Genomic DNA, 20,940 nt, shown 5'->3' on the forward strand with positions numbered 1-20,940 from the left:
TGTGTTTAGTCCTATATGGGTTATTCACCGAGGAAATTTTAGGTACTCATCAGGACTAAGAAGTCGAAATAATACCTTCCGGCTAGCCTTTTTAAATGAGATCCTATATTGTTACAGTTAGACACAGTTACCATAAGATTATCCTAGCTTACTTTTTTAATCTAATTTGTCAGATTTGTAAATTTTCCTCGGGAAGCACATCATAGTAAAGCTTCCAGCCATCAATTAGGCATTATGCGAGGAACTGTGGATAGATTCAAAGCTTGATTTTCCATAGAAATTAGTCCCTGCGATTGCTTCGCGTTAGGCTTAATCTTTGTTAATGATTTAAATCAGCACCACTATTTATTGCATCAATACAATAACATCTCTCTTGAAATCTTGCCAGGTGAACTTTGTGCCGCTCCCCGTATGCTTGTTTAATCATCAGAGAAGGTCGGACACCAATAAATGGCGTTTAGTTGCCTACAATATTGCTCACCTATCCTTATTATTGTATCTTATGAGGTTTATTATGCTGGAGGATTGAATTTTTATGATCCTTTGACATTGCATGACTTCTAAGTACTGTCAATCATGACAAGAATCGAAAAATGAAACACATTAAGGAAAGCTTGATCTACCCAAAAAAAATCCATTGAAGAGGAAAACTTCCAATATTCATTCTTAAGATGAATGGGCTATGCTACCATCCGATGATCCGACCCTAAACATGGAAGATTATGATAAGTTGCTCGACACTAATTGGAATAGTTGCTTGTTTAATCTCTGAATCATTCTATAAGATTATGATGACACGCTCTTAAGCTAAACCATCAGGGAAAAGGACAATAGCGGTGTGCATCCATCGTGACACCATGATCACCTCAAATGGTTCACGAAAGAAATGTAATTATAAGATAAATTTTGTTAAGCTTGCAAGCTCCAAGAACATATGCATACTTTGATCTTATAGCAGTCTCATGTGCATTCTTTTTAGTTGGAGTCATGAGCTCTTGGTAAAACTCTTTTTCTAATTGATGCTCTAGGTTGCTTTTGTCAACAATATTATAATTTTTATGCAATACTTTGTCACGAAGCAGAGGAAATTAACTTGGAATCTATGGAGAACATGAGCTCTTGAATCCAAAACTTATATCCACCAAAATTCATCTGAGAAATCTTTGGTGACCCAAAAGAATTTCTGATGGCCTATCAAAGCATTCTAACCTCTCTCATGGCTCCTCCTCGCCAACAAAACCACTGCACTGGTGAATGTGTCCTTTAACCTGGCAATCAAGACACTAAAACATGGAGTGTTTCTTGGAAGGTCTGCAAGTCAAGCTGGCCAATCATGACTTTGTCCACCACCTGCTCTCTAAACGATTGACTATAACTAGCGTTCCATATGATAAAAGTCAATCTACTTTGGGTAGGTTTACTAATCCCACCTTATAGAAATTTGAAGAAAAGATTGGGATGCGTTTCTGCATGAGGCTTCTCCTGTTGTGAAAGTATAGCCAAAGTAATGTCATCTCGCTTTCACATTTTCAGGATTATCTGTTGTTGGTTTTACCAAAAATTATTGGATAAAACTCACAAGTGAAGGATACATATGGATGTAAATCTAACACTACACTTTGGTGGGAATTTAATTCTAAAAGCAAAATTACATCAAAATTTTGCAAATATGAGGAATACATGAAAGTTGGGAGCTTAGATAGCCCCTCTTTCCACCCACAGTAGAGATGTTTTTATTAGACATGGAATAGTCCACTTGCCCTTGTGCCATGCACCAGACCAACTTTAACACTAGTTAGAAGGTTGATAGAAAGGCAGCACCAGCCACAAACTCATGGAGTTCAAACCTTTCTCTTGAAGTCTTTTCAAAAATAAATTATATATTAAATTACCATATTTAATACAAAAAGTATACGAGAGAAATGTTAACACTAGTTAGAAGGTTGATAGAAAGGCAGCACCAGCCACAAACTCATGGAGTTCTAACCTTTCTCTTGAGGCTTGTTCAAAAATAAATTATATATTAAATTACCATATTTAATACAAAAAGTATACGAGAGAAATATTAAAATAAATAATGGATTTTATATTTATTTTTCTGAAAAATAAGATAAAATAAATACCATTATTTCCGACAAAAGTATCCTCAGCTAATCTGAAAATATTATTACTTGATGGCGGGCCTTCACGTATAATACATTAATATTATATTAATTATATAAATATTATATTATTTTATTATAACTATATTAAAATATTGATTAAGAATATTTATATATGATATATTTATTAATAATTATTAATTATTAATAAATAAATAATGAATATTTATTAATCATCAAGATATGTGATATAGAATTTATCAAAATCCCAACCAAATGAACCTTTAGTGTTTTTACCCGCGTCAACATTCACACAGTTTCCCAAAAAAAGGGGTAAAAATGCTCCCTTCCCTCCACCTGAGTTTTAGCGGCCGAGGATTGCACGTGCGAACCCACACGAGCTTTGTATTCACGTGTTGGCCTCCCATTCCACAAGGGCCCACTCTGAGAAATTATAAGCATTTTTTTATTTTATTTTTTTAGAATTAAATTTCTTTTATATTTCACATTGATTCCACGCTTTTCTCCTTGGTATCATATCGAGGGTTTAATATCTGCCATCTTTCCCCCTTTCTCTTCCAGCGGCTTCGCGGAAAAAATATATCCCAAATCCTCCCCCTTTCGTCGGCGATCGATCGCCCAAGAAGAAGGCGGCGACTCGGAGCCGATTCGATCGATTCTTCTGTACTTCAGGTTGTTCTCTTCTTGATTATTTTTCTTCTGATTCTTGTGAAAAACATGAAGATTGAGGGTTTTTTGGCCCGATTTGGAGCTGATTTTGGGGGTTTTATAGGGTTGGGAGACTGGAATGGCGGAGAATTTGGGACGAGATTGAGGAGATAATGGTCGGAATCCGAGGGGGGCGTCGCGATTGCATGGGAGAAGAATGCCAGAACTGCGTAGCGGGACGCGTCGAGGAGGTCGTGCTCCGCCGGCGGCGGTAGATATCCCGGCGAGGAAGCTAAGGGTGCGGGCGGCGAAGAAGCCGGGGCCGGCCGGGGCGGGAGCGGCTGGGATCGGGCAGCGGGTGAGGACCCGGGCGGAGGCGCGGCGACCGGCCGCAAAGTCGCGGCCAAGGGCGAGGTCGGCGAAGGGGAGGTTGGTTCTGGTGAACGAGGAGGACGGGAAGGGGGAAGAAGAGGAGAGAGTGTCGGAACAGTCGAAGGAGGTGGTGGTTGTTGAAGAGGAGGAGATAAGAGGAGGAGGCCGAGGGAAGCGAGGAGAGGAAGGGGTAAAGGAGGAGGAGGTCGGGGGGAAGAAGGATATGATGGGGGACGATAGCGGTGGGTTGAGTGCCAATCGGGTTGCAGCGCAGGAAGAGGAAGGGAGCACCGCACCTTTCCCGGAAAGGGTATATGCCTCCTTTTTTTCTCCTTTTTATTTCTCTCTTTTAAAAACCAAAAAATTCTGCTTGTTAAAAGTCATTATTGTTCGTGATGTTTTAGTTCTTGTGATAGAATTCATAGGGTCTGTTTCTAAACTTCTGAAATCTTAGTCTGAATTCTCACCGTAGATGCTAGAATATGTAAGGAATCTGCTTCAAGCCTATTACTTTGGTTGCACAGTTTTCACTAGTTGATACAAGTTTGAATATTACTTTATTCGTTGTCCCCCTCCCTTCCTCCCTCCCTCTCTCTCTATGTAAATTCGAAGAGTGATATGAACTCGTTTCCCCTCTGTGTCAGATGCACAAGTTCTAGGTTTCTATCTTCTTCTTCTTCTTCTTCTTCTTCTTCAATCCTAATATCCCATGTTTTCTTTTACTGTTGGTCATGGGCTTTTTTCGTAAAAAAACTTAAATAGATAATTGGATGTACCCTGTTAGACATAAGCATAAACACAATCATAAATAATCTGCATCTTGTTGACGTAGGATTGCCTATATCGACCATAGATTGCTTTGGAATCCATCGAAAGCCATTGCAGATGACGAGTTCTATCTGTTCCCTGCACACCTTGGGCATCTTAAGCCAACTCTAGCATGTGTTCATGTTGTATAATTTAACAATTAAACTTCATCAATCCTCTGGAGGTACCAATTCTAACCATCCTCGACCTACATGTAGCTAATGATAGACCTTGTTTTTTGTACATTAACCCTAATTGCTGACGTTCATGAGCCCCTGCGGCTTCTTCAAATTTAAGCTAGGTAAGCATGCTCTAGATCAACTTATTGTAATCTTGTTGTTGTTAGAATCATCATATAGTTCTTGCATGTTTCAAATCATGCTCTTGTAATTATTGTAGTATAAATAATTGTGCTTCTGATATGAGATTTGTGGTTATAATTTTTTTTGAGCCTTATTGTTGGGTTTTGGGTCTGTGCGGTTTTTCTTTCTCCTTGTCACTGTCTTTGGATGCTTTCCTGTTGATTTATTGCTTTGTGATTTTACTTTCTTTACTTCTTGCACGCATACACACACTACCCACCCAACCCAACCCAACCCCTGCCCTCCCCCCTAAAAATGAAAGGAAACTAATTGGTCATGCCGTCATGGTTTAACCAAGTGCTATCTGTATGTGAGAGTAACGGTTAATCTTTAATCAATCTGTTTTTCAGGTCCAGGTAGGAGGGTCGCCTGTTTATAAGATTGAGAGGAGGTTGGGCAAAGGTGGGTTTGGTCAGGTTTTTGTCGGTCGCCGTGTTTCTGGAGGCAGTGAACGCGCAACGGGTGCTGGTGCATTAGAGGTACTTGTTAAGATTTATTTCCTTATTTGTTTATTTATTTTCTGCAGGGTGGATGGTTGGCTTTAGATTTAAAGAATTATGTAAAGTCCTGTTTTTAATAGTGCTTTCTTGCTAAGAGGTTTGCTTCTCGCTGTTAATTATATCAACAGGTGGCTATAAAATTTGAGCATAGGAGCAGCAAAGGCTGTAACTATGGTCCTCCATATGAATGGCAAGTTTACAGGTTTGTCTGTGTTCCTTGCAGAAGTCTTCCTATGATCATTTTTTATCCAATGATAGCACTGAATTGCTTTTGTTTACCTTTGGATAGTGCTCTTGGGGGCAGCCATGGAGTACCTAGGGTGCATTATAAAGGGCGACAGGGAGACTATTATGTGATGGTATTATTTTCTATAGTTGTTCTTGCATGTTTTTTGGGCTGCTTTGCATCATCAGATAGTTGGTGATATATATTTCTTTCCTGTTTCCCTTCACATCAATTATTTTACAAGTAACGCCTGTAAAAGCTTATCTACTTTCATTTTGCTTTTTCACTTACAGGTTATGGATATGCTGGGTCCTAGTTTATGGGATGCATGGAATTCATCTGGCCAAGCGTGAGTATCTTGCTGGCATGCTTGTTATTTTACTTGAATGAAAACATTACAAGCGTGCTGTGGTTTGATGTCCATATTCATCCAATCTTTGAAAAGAATTTTCTATACGGTTTTTAAATCATTAAAAAGGTGAATTCTTTTTTATTTTTTTAAGGTGAAGATATTTTGTAATTTCAAATTTCTATTTTCCTTAGCTTTATGGTATTCTTCTTTAGTCCAGTCAATTATTTGTTACTTTGTTGATTCGTTATTTATTTGGGGCAAAGTATGCTTGAGTTTGAATCTGTCTGTGTGCAAATATTCCATCAGCTAAGGATTTGGAAAGTACGATCAAATTAATAGTGTATTTATTAGTCAGAAATGTTTGAATGAAGTCTCATCAAAATAACAAAGAGAGAAGTTTTTTACGGGCCATGCAGGTTACCCAGTCCACTCAAGCTCAAAAGCCTTTTGGGTGGGCTTGTCCAAGGTATTGGGCCTGACGGGCTGGATCAGGCCTAGAAAATAAGCCCGTTTAATTAACAGGTTGGGCTTAGGCTTGGGGATTAAAGCCCGGTCTGCCCCTTTATTATTATTATTTTTGTGTTGTTTGTTTATGCTTAATGTGTTTGTAGACATATTGTCAATTGTTGTTGATACGTGAAATTAATTGGATAATAGATATGCTGTAGGTTGTTGGCAATATTAAAGGGTGTTGACCTTTGGGTAGCCTAGCCTAGCTCATGAACAGGTCTATTCATGGACCACTGCCGATAACAGTTCCAAGTCATATTCTTGGGAAGTAATGCCCAGGTTAGGCTCTGTCTTGAGCATTATGTGAGCTAAAACAGTTCAGCAAAGACTTCTAATTTCGAAGACAGTTGAAAATTCAAGGTTTTATTCGAGGAGGTGGAAGGTGGTTGGTTTTCTGAGGTTCTTGTAGTGAATTTGTAATTTGTAAAGAATTTTGAGGTTAAATTAAATGAGGAGCTGCCTACACTGCTTAGATATGTGAGGAAGCTGATATATGATGTCTGTCGGAGCTTATCATAGGTTTCTTGAAACTTTGGGGCTGTATTTTATTTTTTCTTCTCTGAATCTTCACATCCCCTGTTTGGATTTTAGTAGCAAAGCAGCAGTGACCTGTGTAAGGGTTAGAAAATGGGAGGACATCATCATTATGTCGCATAGCATTTATTTTTTGCATTTCCTGTGGTTCTTTTGTCTTCACTAGGAGTTTGGCCTCTTCTTTTGTTTATTTAAAAAAAACGTCTTGATTTAAAAGTATTTATATATAGAGGATACATGATGGTGAACCAATACAATATGACATGGATTTTTTTAGTGTCTTGTTAAGATATATTGTTGCTTCATCTATTTTGTCATGTATATTATTGAAGATATCTTGTTGACTGTGATCATTTTTGCAATGCTCGTAGACTGGGGATGCACTTGACCACCATATTTGTTATTTCTATTGAAAGTAGTTTGAAACTTGTGTGTTTTTGTGTAGTCGCTAGGAGATGCATGTTAGTGCAGTCGTTTCAGATCAGGCTATCGTGGATCTCCCCCTCTATTGGTCCGTTGAATTACAAAACGTAATTGATGGTGATTCATGTCCATTGTTGCTTATATATGTGGACTGTACTCCAATTCCATTATTTTGCAGCCTCATGACCTTTTGCATAAACTCAAAAATTCTACTGCTTGTTGTGATATAAGAGGGATCCTTAGTTCGTTCTTTTGGGTGTTATGCATCAAATTGGAAGGAATCTCCTACTAAATTTAGCAGCATCTTTGTTGCAGACTTGACACACTCTAAACTTCAAAATACGGTGCATGTTAATCTATGTTTATTTTTTGTATACCTATTTTCCATTCTATGCTTCCACAGTGCTGACTTCTATCAACCCTGCACTTTCAGTTACATTGTTATTATCTTTGGTTCAGTGCATGGACTGAATTTCTTTGCTACTGTTTGAATCAAATAAATTTACTTCTATAACAACTACTAAAAAATGGCACATGGTCAACTATTACTTTAGCTTGTTTCTTTCCTTCCCTCTCTATTTATGCATGCATGCCTGATCTGTGTTAGCAAGTGTGAACTTATGTTCACAAAAACATACATGTTTAGTTGGTTAACAAACAATCTTTATTTAATAGGTTGGTTCTTGGTTTAGGGTAAATAGATGGGTACCAAAGCCATAACTTTTGTTAAGGACCTAGCGGTTTATCCTCTTTGTGTCTTATGCATTTGTCTGTAATGTTTCAGGATGTCATCTGAAATGGTAGCTTGCATTGCTGTCGAGTCCGTATCAATTCTTGAGAAGATGCATTCAAAAGGGTAAGTTTCCACTTATGTGGACATAGCTATATTGAGAAGATCACATCTTTCCTTGACTGAGCAATATGTAGATGGTTTATTGACAACTATTTGATAGATGTTTGCCTTTAAATATTCAGTCCTGTTCTAATAAATTTTAAGCTATACCTTTTGTTAGATATGTCCATGGAGATGTAAAGCCTGAGAATTTTTTATTTGGTCGGCCGTCAACACCCCAAGAGAAGAAGTTATATCTTGTTGACCTGGGATTAGGTGAGAAGAGTTTCGCTTAACAGATGGTGATCTTTTGTTTTGTGGCATATCAGTGCCTTTTATTCTGCCAACGATGCTTTCTTCCTATATTTGTTTTTTCATTCTGGGAGCTTGACTCCTTAGATGAGTAACCTTGACCAACATTTTCTTAATTCCTTTTTCTCTTATCCATGTTTTCTTTCTGTAACTGATTTTACATGAATCACTTTGTAGCAACGAGATGGAAAGATACTGCCAGCGGACAGCATGTTGAGTATGATCAGCGACCAGATGTGTTCAGGTGTTCTATTTCTTTCTTATGTGCTAGTGTTCAATGAGAAATAATCCACCCCTATTGGATTAATTATAATTTGAAGTTTAATTGCTCAAAGTCTCAAACTAAGCTTTAATTCCCATAGAGGAACTGTTCGATATGCGAGTGCGCATGCACACTTGGGACGAACTGCAAGCAGGAGGGACGATTTGGAGTCTCTTGCATACACTCTCATTTTTCTTCACCGAAGCAGGTTACCATGGCAGGGATTCCAGGTAACTTAATGCTATGTTATGGAGTATTTGTTATTGCATTCTCCAGAGTAACCTGTTTATTTCTTTGAATTCATTCTGTGTTGCATTTAATTATCACAGGGCGATAACAAGTCATTTTTAGTTTGCAAGAAAAAGATGGCAACATCTCCTGAGATGCTTTGTTGCTTCTGTCCACCACCTTTTAAGCAGTTTCTTGAGATTGTAGTCAACATGAAGTTTGATGAGGAGCCAAACTACTCTAAATTAATTTCACTGTTTGATGGGTTAATTGGACCAAATCCAGCAACTAGGCCCATCAATACAGATGGTGCTCAGAAGGTGATAGATGGGTCTGCATGATTCTATTTTGATTTTCTTTTGAATATTGAAGATGCAATGCCTTATGGTTTCTGACATAATTCATCTTGCGTTAAGATTATCTGTCAGGTTGGCCAGAAACGGGGCAGGATGACTATTGATGAGGAAGATGAAGGTCATTTAAAGAAGAAGATCCGTTTAGGAGTTCCTGCCACCCAGTGGATTTCAGTATATAATGCCAGGCTTCCTATGAAACAAAGGTATATGGCTTTTGCTTTTCAACTTAGTTTGTTGTTGATTTGAGACCTTAGAAATTCGTCATTGTATCTTGAACTGTTTCAACTATGACTATATTAACTTTATACAAGTATGTAGAGCATATAGATTGTTTTATAATTTTTTTTGTTTGAAATATTTTCCTATTTTGACTCTTGTGGGCTGGTATGGACCATGTGATTCAATAATATGCACTGATGTATATTTGAAATGGCTAGCTAATCATTAAGGGATTGTTTGCCCGCAAAAGATTGTTTGCCGTTATGTAAAATACAACTGGTGATAATTTCTTAGTTTAACAGTTTATTGGTTGCATGCTGGATCGCAATTTTTGATTAAGTTTGTGATTTTATGTCCCCATCCTAACCTACCAAATTAAACTAAACTCAAGGATTTTTCACCAAAATATTAAAATGAAACTGCAAAATGTTGGAATGTGTTTGCTGCTCTCTTTCCATAAAAAAATTACTTGTTGCAGCCAGGGAGAAAGGAAAATCTTTTGTTGGGAAAGCTGATTAAAGATTATTGGATGCAAAGTTAGAGAATATACACTCACCCCTGTAGGAAAATAAAAGAGGAGATGGAATTTGGAAAGGATACTGGCTTTTATGGAACTGATATGAATTAGGATTTGGAATAATGTCTGATTTTTTGGTATCAAGTTCAGATTTGTATAAGTTATCTTGTCTGAATTTAAAGTCTAGCTTTTTATATAAAAGAGACATAAGAAAGGAATTAAGGAAAAGTTGAAAATGTGAGGCTAACAGGAGTTAGTCTACCATACTCATAACTAACAAGTGCCAAAGAACAAAGTATTTTAAGGTTGGTTGGAAATGTGAGGATTACAAGAGCTAGTCTACCATAATCATATCCCAAGTCTACTGTATCAATACGTATCGGCATTGGACCGATACATACTGGTACCAGACTGATACGCCACTTACATTTCTCCCATTTGCAATGCTCATTTGACCATTTCATTTATTGTCCTTATAGGACTTCAATATAACTGGAAAAGAAACTTCAGGTTTTTATTCAGTTTTCCATAATTTTCACAGAAGACCGCTTCCCAACCTTAGTTCTCCAAAACTTATGCAAAAGAATGATTACAAACTGCTATCCAGTGAGTATCCATTAAAGTGATAAAAAGGAAAGAAAAAAGTGAGTCCTTTGTAAATATGGCTATTTGCAACAAACAATCTGGAACATTCAGCTCACAGTAAACTAAAATTGATATTTCGCTCGGTTGATATTGGAGCTAAACTAAAATATGGCTACTTGTAAGTTGATATTGGTTTCGACTCACAATATTGATTTCATCTCGCACTAAACTAAATTGCACCTCAAGCTGACTTCACCACTTTAATTAGGTACCATTATAATGTGGCTGATGCACGGGTGGCACAACATGTGGAGAGAGGAAATGAAGATGGCCTGCTTATAAGCTGTGTTGCATCATGCTCCAATCTGTGGGCACTCATTATGGATGCAGGAACTGGTTTCACATCCCAGGTTTATGAATTGTCACCTCTCTTCCTTCACAAGGTATGAGTTCAGATTATTGAATTTAGCTTTTTAGTAACCTTTTAGTTTCCACTGCCATTATTCGTATGGATCGTCTGCTGCAGGATTGGATTATGGAACAGTGGGAAAAAAACTACTTTATCAGTTCTATAGCTGGTGCTAACAATGGAAGTTCTCTCGTAGTGATGTCTAAAGGTTAGTATCTCTTGTTTGGCATTTTTGATTCATTGACATTCCTGCTGACATGACTGAACATTGATTAGTGTAAACATTGTTGACAACAATTTATCTTATGTAGAAAGCAATGCGTGGCGTCAATTTTTACTAATGATTGCAAACAAATTTGAATCAACTGTTATAGTGCAGTTCATTTGCAACTCTTTGTGAATGTGGTCAATATTATATGTTTTACTTAGATTTACATTTTTAAAATGGTCTGCAAAGTGTAGTAGATAGGTCTGTAACTTTAAGTACCACCCAACTCTAGGAAATTTTTACCCCTGTGACTATTTTTAGACTCAATATATAACATTTTAAAATTAAGGATGTAATAATTGATTTGAATATTAAAGTATCGAAATGCAGCCTGATTCATTGCATCCCTATCATTTTGAGACAATTTAAAACATCCAAATACAGCCGAAAAATTTTCATTCCTGTAGGCCAAGTTTACCAAAAATGTGAAATCATGGGTTGGTGCCTTTTATCCATATAATTTTGGATAAGAACAATGCTGGAGATATCTACATTAGAACAGTTCTGACTTTGATCTGCTGGTAATGGTTACTATTGTGCCTTGTGGGTTGACTTTTTTTTTTGGGATATTAGCATATCAAATTCATTGGCTGCTTCCTGGTCTAATTTATAGCATTCATGATCGCAATTGACACTAGTTTAGTACGTTCTATAACCAAAATTATCCCAAACAAGTGAGGTTGTATTCTTTCATGATCTGGAATTTGCCTCGGTGGTCATATTCCTCTACCTAGCAATCAGAGATTCAGGGTCTGAGCCTTGTGTGTTAAATGTCCCCGAGTATTGGAACCTATGTGAACATAATGAGGGTGGATCTCTCTCTCTCTGAAAAAAGGGCTATGTTCTTTTGTATTGTTTCCGTCTTGCAGTCCATCTGACTTTCTTATGTATCAGTTGGAAATATTGAATCGCCCCCACCCCTTTCAATTTACACCTGATTTCTAATTGAATCTGCAATCAAACTCTTTCAGGCACTCCATATACGCAGCAGTCTTACAAAGTTAGTGAATCTTTTCCCTTCAAATGGATAAACAAGAAGTGGAAAGAAGGATTTCATGTCACATCAATGGCAACTTCTGGAAGCCGATGGGGTGTCGTCATGTCCCGCAATGCTGGCTTTAGTGATCAGGTATGGGGGCATTACTTCTTTTACACCTAAAATTACCTAAAAGAGTAGCTGCCTGTGGTGAATAAGAATCTCCTTGTCTTAATCGTTGGCCTAAAACCATAAAGATTACATTCAACTTTTACCACATCCTTGTTAGCATAAAATTGGTGTCCCAGTGCACAAGGCTTTCGAGTGCACAAGGCTTTCGCCCCTACGGGGTTTGAGAGGGTCGGATGTATGCAGCCATACCTCTGAATGTGAGATTTTCGTGTTTCGGACTTGCGACATCTAGGTCATGGTGGAGCACTCTTATTGTTGTGCCAAGGCCTGCTCTCTACCATCCATTTTAGCTTATGCTTTAGAAAACTTTGTAGAAGAAATTTACTGATTGTTCTATTGTAAAAAAGGGATCAACAATTTGCAGGAATAATCTGCTTTACACTCGGACCATTATTGGTCTGCCTCGTAATCTGCTTTACACTCGGACCATTATTGGTCTGCCTTTACGAGGACTGCTTAAATCTGCTGCAAGAACTGTTGTCGTGATGGCAGGGCAGAATGATACAGTACAGTCCAAAACAAAAAACGAGATATAACCGCCGCCCGCACCCCCCCCCCCCCCCCCGCCCAAAAAAAAAAAAAAAAAAAAACCGAAAGAAAGAAAGAAAGAAAAACTGCTGGAGTTTATTTTGACAAAATCTCCATGTTTTTTATAAAGATAAACAAAAAGGCTGTTGTTTCTTTCATAATTATCCTTTGATATAAGATATTTCAACACCTTTGTCCAATTCTAGATATTTCTTCCTTTCTGACCAAATGAAAAACAAACTAATGTTTTTGCTGCTGCCCTTACCATGCCCATTACGTCATTGGATTTTTGAGCTGCAGTTTAGATAAGGTGGTCCTTCATAGTCACTCTAGCATATGACGCAACAGAAAATCCTTCATGCTTCTTTATGCTTCTTTTTTTTCTCCAGGTTGTTGAATTAGATTTTCTCTATCCAAGTGAGGGAATCCATAGGCGTTGGGATAATGGGTATCGCATAACCTCAGTGGCTGCCACTTGGGATCAGGCTGCCCTTATTCTAAGTGTGCCCAAGCGCAAGCCTGGGGATGAGACTCAGGAGACTCTTCGAACCTCGGCGTTCCCAAGTGCTCATGTCAAGGTAGAGTATCACCTCATCATTTTAACAGGAGTAAATTTGCAATATTCCAAGAAGTAGATGGATGTTATGGAAGTTCAATCTCAATTAATATGAAGAAAAATGGTAGGTTTTTTTTTTTAAAACTTATTTATAGTAACTGCAGAACGGGGCAATCATTCATTAGATGGTTACCGGCTGCTCTTATGCAATTAAATGGCTGTAATTTGTAACAAGAAAAGGCTGTAACTATAACACCTAATTTTAATTATTATTTTTTAAATATGGATGAAATCATAAAAACGTTGACTGCTTTACATATACATGTTCTGATTTTCTTTCGTTATTTTTTTTTTATTTTTTTTTTTGTGTATATGCAGGATAAATGGGCCAAGAATCTCTATCTTGCTGCTGTATGCTATGGACGCACTGTATCATGATATTTATGCCAACCAACATTGCAAATCTTGAGAGCAGTATTTTCCTGCTTGAGTTAAATTTAGCATTGCAAATGGATGGATAACTGCTCCAAAGGCGATGGTAGGCAGTTTTATTTTCTTTTGTTGTCTTTGTTCGATTGTAAATTTTTCAGTCGGTGCAATTAGCTGCGAAGGACTGAGATTCCATTGGATGATGTATATTTATATATACCTTGAGAGGACCTAACTGCAGAGGCCCCATGCATGTAATGAACAAACTTTGCACGGAAATGCCAAACAGGTAAAGCGGCATGCATCTGTGGTTAGAAAACTCTAGTTTTAAGAGGCTCGGGGTGATCGAACATATTAACCATGGCAATCTTAGTTCAGGATGTACATCATCGCTCATGGTTATCATGTTTAGGACATAATTTTCTGGTTATGGGCTTGAAGAACCCTGCTTTCGTGTTGCATGCTGTCTGAGAGAGCTGTAATAGCTTCGAAGAAATATCTGTGCCCTTGTGTTTATTTAGCTTAAAGGGATTTCAGTGGTCTCACTTTACGGATATGACTGGTTAGATCATTCAAACAATTTGATGATGGTGTTGAAACCGTGTTTGCGACTGTTTGTGTAATCAAAGAGGAAATGCTGAACTGATTGAAGGCTAAGAGATACAATGAACAAAAGATGTGATTCCACTGGACGGTTGTGTTCCCGAAGGTAGACTTTTCTGGACCGTTGGGTGGCATGGTCGGTTATTCCTTTGTTGCACTAAAATACCGTGACCCACTTGAAAAGAATCCTGCTGGTTCATGTTGTCACATCAATCAAAATCCTTGTCCCAGCCCCCTCGTCATGCATTCCTATATACGTAGATCCAGTGATTTGCTAAAGTTGACGTTGAGGACCGAGCAACTACGGTATGCTTTTATTTCCCGTTAAAAAGAACACACTTCGTTGTGCATGTAAAGATACTTTGCTTGCCAACTTAATAAAAAGAGGGATTAAATTAACCTCTGACCCTTTACATAGTGGAGCAATTTATTCCCGATTAAATGAAAGAATAACTTAATTTATACAAAATTTATATTTGCAGTAACTAGGCTAACATTTTAAAATTTGGTGAAGTAGAATGAAGGTTGTAAAGGATCTTTTATTTTACTTAACTCGTTCTTAGCCTGCAACCAAGTGCAAGAATCATCTAGAGAGAATAAAGAGGAATATATTATATCTTCTGTTCCTTTGCTGTATAAAAGAAATTTAGAAAGGAGGCGGCAGAAAGGTAATAAAATGCATTTGTTTGTTTTGTTTTCAGATTATGTTGATGACCTACTAATGTTGGTGACAAAAATTATGGCCGTGGAGGTAGCATTCGATGCACTATTAGAGGCTTTGGTAAAATTCAGTAAAATTTTGAACTGACAAATGTTAATTAAATGAGCATGCTATTCTCTCTACTACACCATCCATTCCATCATATAAATCCCTATCATGATCCCGAATTGGTGCAATACACGAAAGGAGGTGTTCATCATCCAAATCTTCAAGACATTACAGGGTGGCGGGTCAATCATTCGGAAAATAATGATAAATGAGGAGGTAGAGGAGTGGCCAGATGATTTTTTTTCCTAATTGTTGTATAACTTTAAGTGAAACTAATCACAATTTCTTTTTGCTTTTCTTGAGAAACCTATCTTTATTTAGATGCTTCCAGAGTTCAGGCAGTTCCGGGGGCTGACCTAAACCCAACTCATTGGTCAGTTGGACCGCCTTGGGTGGATTCAAATGGAAAACCGGACCCGTCGTCAAAACCCCGGCCTGACCCAAGTCGCTAACCGCAACCACGCAGCGGCGTTTGGCGGAGTCAGCCGGAGGTTTCCGCCCGCTGGACATGGAGGAGCGCAAGACGGCAGAGCTCGCAGGCCCGCTGGAGCTCTTCCCTCCCGTCGACTTCTGCTGCGTTTATGGCTCCGCTCTCCTTCCCAATAATAACGACAAGGTATCCTCCTCTTCTTCCCTTCTCCTCGTCCCAAAAGGACTCCTCTTTTATTGTCTTCTCAATTGTGTCCTTGTTCCTTCTTTCCAGACTTCCATGGTGGATTACATCTTGGGCGTAGCAGATCCCATCCAATGGCACTCGGAAGTGGGTTTTTTTATTTTGATTCGAAAGATTGGATCTTTTTGTCTTCGTTTATCTAAGAAAGTGGATATTTTTGTTGGTTTTGAGCAAAACCCAGAATTTGGAAAGGAACAGACATCACTACTCGAAGTGGATGGTGCGGCTTGGCCCGAGAGCGGTATGCTTCTTCCGGGATGCTCCGGTTTCTGATTTTGGGCATCTGAGTGTTTGAATTTTAGGTGATTTTAGTATGTTGAATTTTTGGTTGTTTTTGGTTCAGATTATTCGGGTTGCAGATGGGATAGGTGCGGGAGTTCACTTCAATCCCTTTGTGGAGTGGAGAGACAAGGTTTCTCTTGTGCCCAATTTAACCTCTCTCTCTCTCTCTCTCTCTGTTTTCTGCCCTCTAGTGATGTCTTTAATTATTATGGATTTGTTGAAATAATATATCCAGTAGGCCTGAATTTGGATTCTTAACAGAAAATAAAGTATGGAGTGGTGCAAATGCACAACTTGGCTATGGATGTACTGACTTGGGATAGGTTCTACTTGAGCGGCCGTTTGCAGAAACCTGTATGTTGTTGCTTGAGGTGTGCTGGATTTATTTATTTATTTATTTTGTTGATTGCTTATCATAACATTCTAGACCATCATATTGCAGAAATTTCTTCTTTATATATGAACTTAGTATATTTTATCCAAATATAATTTCAGCGATCTAATCATAGCACTTTGCTACTTTCTGTATCTTTGTAGTCTGTTGGAATTTAATTCAGCTTTATTCTGTTGATGGCTGAATTTATTAGATCACTCTATGTGTGCCAGTTATTTAACTTAATCTGCTCGAGTATCATCTCTGTCTATCTTCTTCAGGATCTTTTTGAGATGCCTGATTCTCGCTATCTGAATCTAACAAGTTTTTATTGCCCCTACAGGTTCATGTTCTTATTGATAACTGGGATGTACAAAAGGTCAACTTGATTAATCTGAAGATGGCAATTTCTGCTTCACTGCTCCTTTTGCCACCTGAATTTACTGAGGTTTGGCTTGAAGTTTCATTCCCCAAAGTGTGTAGCATTTTCTCTATTTTAGGTGTTTTTTATCAGCAAAAATAACTAGTTAGATTTTGTATCAAAAGTTTCTGTATGATGCAGGAAGATCTATATGCTAAAATTTGTAGTCTCTCATACATGGGTGATATGCGGATGCTGTTTGCAGAGGACAAGAATAAGGTCAGTATAATGGAGCTTACCTAGTTATTCTGAATTGAAATGAAATAGACTTTTAAATTCCAGTAGGAAAAAAAACTGAGGAAATCTAAAATATAGAATAATTTTGACTGCACCCTAGCTCTCTGTAAAATCAACAATTTGAGGTACTTTATTACCTTTTTTTCTAGCTTTAATAAATCCAACCATTTATTATCTGATTTTATATCTGATTTATTGTACTTATGCTTATGATTGGACCCTCTGCGCTGGATGACAAAATCAACATATTATATCCTTGTGTATACCTGAAAAAAACCTGAGGCCTTGTTTGGATGCCAGATCATGGCATCTGGGTGATTCCTTCTGCATAGTTTGAAATTGCACAGTAATTAGGATACAGGGAACAGATGCGGGAGCCAAGGGTACCAGCGAGACTTGCAATCTTAAAGGGTACCAGCGAGACTTGCAATCTTGACATTTCTGGGAATCTCAAGTCCTTCTATCATGGTGTTTCTAGTAATTGCGGCTGTCAATGTTTCTGCCCGATCAATCAAAATTTACCATCCTTCCACATCAAATTTTATTTTCTTTCTATCCATATAGTAGTCATCATGTGGATGTGATCCTCAGGTGTCCAAACAGGCCCTGAGCTATCTTTGTGTCTGCAGTTATCTCCATTTCACCAAAAACACTAGTTAGGAATGGCAAATTAAATGCAACTTGTTGTTGGGCAAGTTAGTTTGGTATGTATTGATCTTATATGTTTGATCTGCAGGTCAAAAAGATTGTTGAGGGAAGTTTTAATTTATTCCAATCAATGTATAAGCCCCTGATACAAGAGCATGTGTCTGATGGGTTGCTGAGCACTTCACCTCATGGCAAACAGGCAGCATTTAAACAGGTTTCTTTAGTTCTCAATATATTTTAGCTCTGCAATGCTTGTTTACAATCTGTTGTCTTTCTATGTTTCTGCAAGCTCAGCTCCTAACTCTGATCCCCCCCCAAAAGTAAGTTGACTCAAATGAGTCACAGTGGTTACCATCAGAAGTTCCAAACTTGTAACCCCAAAAAAAACATCCAGTCGTATAGGAGTTTGTATCATACAAGCTAATAGAACCTAACCAACATTATCTAGTCGTGCACCTTGAATATAGAATTTATTACCCTAAGAAGGAATCATGGGACAGCTTTCTTGGATACTCAGTCAAATGCGAAGTTTTGCTGCAATGCATTGTGGAGTTTAAATGCCTAGATTCTGGGGTCTTTGCTGTGGTAATAGTTAGTTTGATTAAAATTTGTATCTGGCAGTCCTCCAGCTATGTCTGGCTGTATCTCTAGTGGCTTTTGACATGGGGTGAAGTCTGCTAGGATTAGCTTAAAAATCATATCAAGTCTCCTGTTGGGAGGAAAGCCTCACATTCCTGCCTTGCCCTCTTGTTATGGTAGTATTATGAGTTTCTGGAAAAACCACAACTTATCTGACTTTGAGGAACAAAGTAATATACTAAGCAGCGGAAGAAAAGAAAGCAAACCAATAATTGAGTCTAATTTCTACATCCTTTACTTATGTTGATTTCTTATATACTAAACCATTATATTTTGGTAGGACTTTGGTTTATCAGCAACAAACTCTCTGTTCTCTTCGCTTCCATGGATAGTCCAGATTCGAATTAGTGGAAAGCATGAAAGTGAATCAGGTAATTAGTTCTGAGTGCCAGTGATTTCTTATCATTATGTAGTTAGGAGTATAATTAATGACAAATATTGGTTTTGTAGGCATAATGACACCCCAGATTGCTGTTTCTTCAAGAGAAGTGGCTGCTAAGTGTGTCAGGAAAGCTTTGAGAAGTTTAGTTATGGTTTCAAGTGCCAGGCAAGCAGTGTCTGGTGTACTTGCTGCTGGTGGGGTAAATGCTGCTCGATATCTTGGAAAAAAGATATCCAAGGCATGGAAATCTAGAACATGCTGACCGAAGTCCCTTTATTTACAAAGAGTGTTTTGATAATTTTAGCGGTCATCAAATATTGGATGAAGTTAAAAGGTTAATGTAGTGGGAACAAATACATTATCAAACATGTGCACAATGAATTTTGATTTACATATTGTATATTGGATGGAAAAATCAGCGATTTTGCAATAAAGGATTCCATGGATTCAGAAAAGGTATAGGATGTTGTCTCACAATCACATAAGAAGGTAATATCAAAATCAAGTAGTCTGGTGGTTTGAGATGAAAAAGGGAGAGCAGGGTGGTCAATCTTCCAGTTGCTGTGCATGGGGCATATTTCAAGCCTGCTCGATGATCAAATACATAAATGGTTGGAGTGTACATCGGGGTGCTGTTTATGATTCTGTTGAATTCATCTGTATATTTAAGAGAATGGGAGGGAGATCCACCCGCATATAACTACTGAAGTCCAAATTCTTGGAGATGCATCATCCGATGACGCAAAGGGATGCGTCCATTGGAGGAAGCCCTGATACATCCCTAGACTCATTTCTGTCGGCATAACAAAAATGTTCTCAGTTCACAGAACAAGTTTTGGAATGGTTGGAATTTATTTATGCACTCTGAAATTTTTAAGTGGTTGTGAGGATGCTTTTACTTTTCACCAATTGCACATTGATACTTCAGTATTGGTTACCGCACTTCACATCTGACATGTTGGCTACCCCCCCTCTATAAGTCATATTAGATTTTGAAACATGATCGCATTTTGATGCGTAAAATTGCTATCTAGTTAAACTTTTTCTTCTTTTTCTGAGAAATGTCTCTAGCAAAAAGGTTACAAAGAGATTCTAGTAATATAATAAGATTATTTGCGAATCGACCATTCAAATTCAATCCATGAATCGGGCAAATTACTCGCTCATAGAAAAAAAAAATAAAGAATTTTGCTGATAGGACAATCAGAATCATGAATCAAATAGAATTAGAACGAATCACAAAAGATAATAAAAAAATAGTTCTAACTTGTGATGATAAGAAATCGAATCCGTTTTTCTTAGTGGAGTCGCCAAGCTGTAAAAGCATAGCAAGCTCGTTAGGGACCCTAAAATAGAAATGGAGTCGCCACCTAAAAAAAACAGAAAATAATAAAAAAATTATATAATTACAATGGCCATCTTTCTTCAAGTGAGAGAGAAGATCGAGAAACCATCGCCCGAAGGTGCTTTCAAGGGGAGGGTTGATTGCATTCGTGATGCCATCTTTCACTGCCCTCATGGTACTGTTTGGGGGCGAGATTAACCTTTTTGACCTACCTGACAAATTCCAATTCACAATTTGGCCTTCGATTTACCTAGTAAAGCCTGATTTTCCTCCAAATTAACCAACTTGAAAGCCCTGAATGGACAGTAGAACCAGTGATTCAGAGAAAGCTAAACAAAGGATACAAAATTAGCTTCTCAAGCAGAGAAAGTGGATTCCATACTTTTCCAAGCTTTATAGCTTCTCCGAAGAAGCACCAAGGGTTTCATCCAACATCCTTTGCTCTCACTAGCAGTTAATTATCGCGTCTCCTTCTACTATTATTGTTATCTACATTGTAATTTGATATGTCTTTGATTGCTTAAAATCCATATTTCATTTCAAGATACCACTGGGATGAACTATCCACCCGTTCCTGCTTCATTATCGAATTTTTTTGGCAGATACTTGTATGTTTCATGTTATTCTGAACTAGAATTTATTCCAACCAAATGGGTGACTATAAACGGACATCGTAATTCTCATCAATTAATAGCTCCTTGCAAATTTCGAACTTCAAACCATACGGCCTGCAAAAATTTTTTTTAATGCTCCAAAGTTCGTTTTCTCTGCCATCCAATTTCGATAAACTTTTGAGTTAACAGGCTTTATGGAATCTATTTAATTGACTTCGAGATGATAACAAAGTAGAGTACTAAATACTGGATGATGAAAGCTTGGGTGTTTTTGTCTCATCAGGAATGCCCTCTAGGTAATTTTCTTTTATCAAATACTTCCACATTCTGAAAGGCTAGGAAGAAATCAAACCAACTAGTTTGCATAGCTACAGGGTTGTTTTCCACATGATTAGTTTCTCATATACCTCATAAGTCAAGGGGCATGG

At 37.8% G+C, this 20,940-nt stretch overlaps 2 protein-coding genes across 3 annotated transcripts; both read left to right on the forward strand.

Moving 5' to 3' along the window:
* The first annotated feature begins 2,655 nt into the window (after positions 1 to 2,655).
* On the forward strand, positions 2,656 to 13,910 carry LOC103705792 (casein kinase 1-like protein HD16). The gene is made up of 17 exons (XM_008789648.6): positions 2,656 to 2,795; positions 2,896 to 3,453; positions 4,663 to 4,791; positions 4,941 to 5,014; positions 5,102 to 5,171; positions 5,332 to 5,387; positions 7,642 to 7,713; positions 7,871 to 7,965; positions 8,179 to 8,245; positions 8,364 to 8,493; positions 8,593 to 8,811; positions 8,908 to 9,050; positions 10,437 to 10,611; positions 10,695 to 10,785; positions 11,817 to 11,974; positions 12,931 to 13,119; positions 13,476 to 13,910. Exons 2-17 carry the CDS (start codon positions 2,989 to 2,991, stop codon positions 13,533 to 13,535), a joined length of 2,193 nt encoding a protein of 730 aa, XP_008787870.2. The 5' UTR covers positions 2,656 to 2,795; positions 2,896 to 2,988; the 3' UTR covers positions 13,536 to 13,910.
* LOC103705793 (translocator assembly/maintenance protein) lies at positions 13,476 to 19,008 on the forward strand. 2 transcript variants are annotated; one of them, XM_008789650.6, is made up of 12 exons: positions 13,476 to 14,435; positions 14,831 to 15,114; positions 15,202 to 15,514; positions 15,602 to 15,658; positions 15,753 to 15,812; positions 15,915 to 15,983; positions 16,115 to 16,207; positions 16,570 to 16,674; positions 16,789 to 16,866; positions 17,621 to 17,746; positions 18,452 to 18,542; positions 18,622 to 19,008. In XM_008789650.6, the coding sequence occupies exons 3-12, from the start codon at positions 15,407 to 15,409 to the stop codon at positions 18,813 to 18,815; spliced, it is 981 nt and encodes a 326-aa protein (XP_008787872.2). In that variant the 5' UTR covers positions 13,476 to 14,435; positions 14,831 to 15,114; positions 15,202 to 15,406; the 3' UTR covers positions 18,816 to 19,008. The 2 variants fall into 2 exon arrangements, with proteins under 2 accessions (XP_008787872.2, XP_088567446.1); XM_088711320.2 differs by lacking the exons at positions 13,476 to 14,435; positions 14,831 to 15,114; positions 15,202 to 15,514 and having other exon boundaries at positions 15,646 to 15,812; positions 16,570 to 16,701.
* The last annotated feature ends 1,932 nt before the right edge of the window (positions 19,009 to 20,940 follow it).

The sequence above is a fragment of the Phoenix dactylifera genome, chromosome 15, assembly GCF_051530095.1.
Source record: "Phoenix dactylifera cultivar Ajwa chromosome 15, Ajwa_hap1_PhDact_Kaust_v1.1, whole genome shotgun sequence".
In the NCBI taxonomy this organism is placed as follows: Eukaryota; Viridiplantae; Streptophyta; class Magnoliopsida; order Arecales; family Arecaceae; genus Phoenix; species Phoenix dactylifera.

What these genes read in the sequence shown, in the direction of transcription:
- LOC103705792 (XM_008789648.6), top strand. Translation starts at nt 2,989, where the DNA reads ATGCCAGAACTGCGTAGCGGGACGCGTCGAGGAGGTCGTGCTCCGCCG. An exon ending in CCGCACCTTTCCCGGAAAGG is followed by an intron (nt 3,454 to 4,662) that starts GTATATGCCTCC and finishes TCTGTTTTTCAG; the next exon opens with GTCCAGGTAGGAGGGTCGCC. An exon ending in TATGAATGGCAAGTTTACAG is followed by an intron (nt 5,015 to 5,101) that starts GTTTGTCTGTGT and finishes ACCTTTGGATAG; the next exon opens with TGCTCTTGGGGGCAGCCATG.
- LOC103705793 (XM_008789650.6), top strand. Translation starts at nt 15,407, where the DNA reads ATGGAGGAGCGCAAGACGGCAGAGCTCGCAGGCCCGCTGGAGCTCTTC. An exon ending in CCATCCAATGGCACTCGGAA is followed by an intron (nt 15,659 to 15,752) that starts GTGGGTTTTTTT and finishes AGCAAAACCCAG; the next exon opens with AATTTGGAAAGGAACAGACA. An exon ending in AACAGGCAGCATTTAAACAG is followed by an intron (nt 17,747 to 18,451) that starts GTTTCTTTAGTT and finishes ATATTTTGGTAG; the next exon opens with GACTTTGGTTTATCAGCAAC.